This window comes from Limulus polyphemus, unplaced genomic scaffold (assembly GCF_000517525.1).
Source record: "Limulus polyphemus unplaced genomic scaffold, Limulus_polyphemus-2.1.2 Scaffold1458, whole genome shotgun sequence".
Lineage (NCBI taxonomy): Eukaryota > Metazoa > Arthropoda > Merostomata > Xiphosura > Limulidae > Limulus > Limulus polyphemus.
The window spans coordinates 289,856-291,564 of NW_013667068.1; the positions used below are offsets into that span (position 1 = coordinate 289,856).

The following is a 1,709-nucleotide window of genomic DNA, read 5'->3' on the forward strand; positions in this document are numbered from 1 at the left end:
GTTTGTAGTTAAGCACAAAGCTACACGATAGGCTAGCTGTGCTCTGCCCACCCCGGGTATCGAAACCCGATTTCTAGCGTTATATGATTCCTCAGTTAGGAACCCTCGCTGTTAGCGATGTTTTCGGCCGTAATCCTGTAATAACGGGAGGAGAAGTTTTGTTTGTTGTTAAGCACAAAGCTTCACGATAGGCTAGCTGTGCTCTGCCCACCACGGGTATCGAAACCCGGTTTCTAGCGTTATATGTCCGCAGACATACCGCTGTGCCCCTGGGGGGCTGGGAGGGGAAGCTCAAAGAAAATAGATTTTTATCAAGCTAGTTAAATATAAAAAACATTGTGATTTAGATATGAAAAGCAGTAAATACTCATTACTGACGCAATGACCTTAACATGTTGTTAAGGTTATATCAGAGTTATAATAATGTAGTTCAATTGAATTTTTGGATGTGTGTGTGTGTGTATCTTGATATATTTTTTTAAATAAAAACGAAAATTACCCACAACACACTCAATTTTGCTACTTTTAATAAGATATTTAGAAACAATAAATTTGCGGTTTGTTTAGAAGAAACTCTGGAAGACCTTTTATTTATCTTATTCACCGATGTTATTTTCAATCAATTTCTGATCAAACGTTGCAAATATTCAAAGCAAGAAAAAAATTATTACTTGTTTAAGTGTAAATTACACTGTTACCTAAAATAACGTGTAATCGGACTCATCGTTACTCACGAAAGTGGAAAAAATAGAAGCTATTTAAGGGTTTTTTTAAAAAAAAAATTACCAAAAAATAAATAAGATAAAACGCACCATACTCACCCTCTTTATAAAACAAGTTATGAAGCCAACAATAGGGTGAAACGAAGCACGTGGTAACAATTATAGTTAGACTTAGAAATCCCAGGCAGATTCCAATCACCAGGAATTTTTCATTGTTGGTCAAATGCAGTGCAGGATCTGTAAATAAAGTTGGATCATCTTTAAATTATGTCAACAGGGGGGGGGGGGGTAACAAAAACAAGAACTCTCATTTCATCAGAGTACGAGTTTAATGACAGACAGTTTACACAATTCGACGAATTAAATATTAGTTATAAACAGTTAAATAAAAATGTGTGTTTGATGGACCTATAATATTTCAATAATCTATCGAGGAGGGTGCGGACTTACAACGCTAGAATCCGGATAGCCCATTTTGTAGCTTTGTGCTTAATTACAAAACAAACAAATAAACAGACAGTGTGAGTACAAAAGAAAGGAGCCTACGGAGAACCATGATCGCCAACGTTTATACTGGATATGACACCTAGTGAGAGAACGGAGAACCATGATCGTTTATACTGGATATGACACCTAGTGAGAGAACGGAGAACCATGATCGTTTATACTGGATATGACACCTAGTGAGAGAACGGAGAACCATGATCGTTTATACTGGATATGACACCTAGTGAGAGAACGGAGAACCATGATCGTTTATACTGGATATGACACCTAGTGAGAGAATGTGTTTATACTGGATATGACACCTAGTGAGAGAATGTGCTTATACTGGATATGACACCTAGTGAGAGAATGTGTTTATACTGGATATGACACCTAGTGAGAGAATGTGTTTATACTGGATATGACACCTAGTGAGAGAATGTGTTTATACTGGATATGACACCTAGTGAGAGAATGTGTTCATACTGGATATGACACCTA

At 36.9% G+C, this 1,709-nt stretch overlaps 1 protein-coding gene across 1 annotated transcript in view; it reads right to left on the reverse strand.

Annotated features, from left to right (window-relative positions):
* LOC106463674 (synaptotagmin-2-like) overlaps positions 1–1,709 on the reverse strand; it is an 18,471-nt gene that overhangs the window by 15,572 nt on the left and 1,190 nt on the right. The window contains exon 2 of the mRNA XM_022391255.1: positions 822–959. Coding sequence (XP_022246963.1) covers positions 822–959 — 138 coding nt within the window. The remainder of the gene's footprint in view (positions 1–821; positions 960–1,709) is intronic.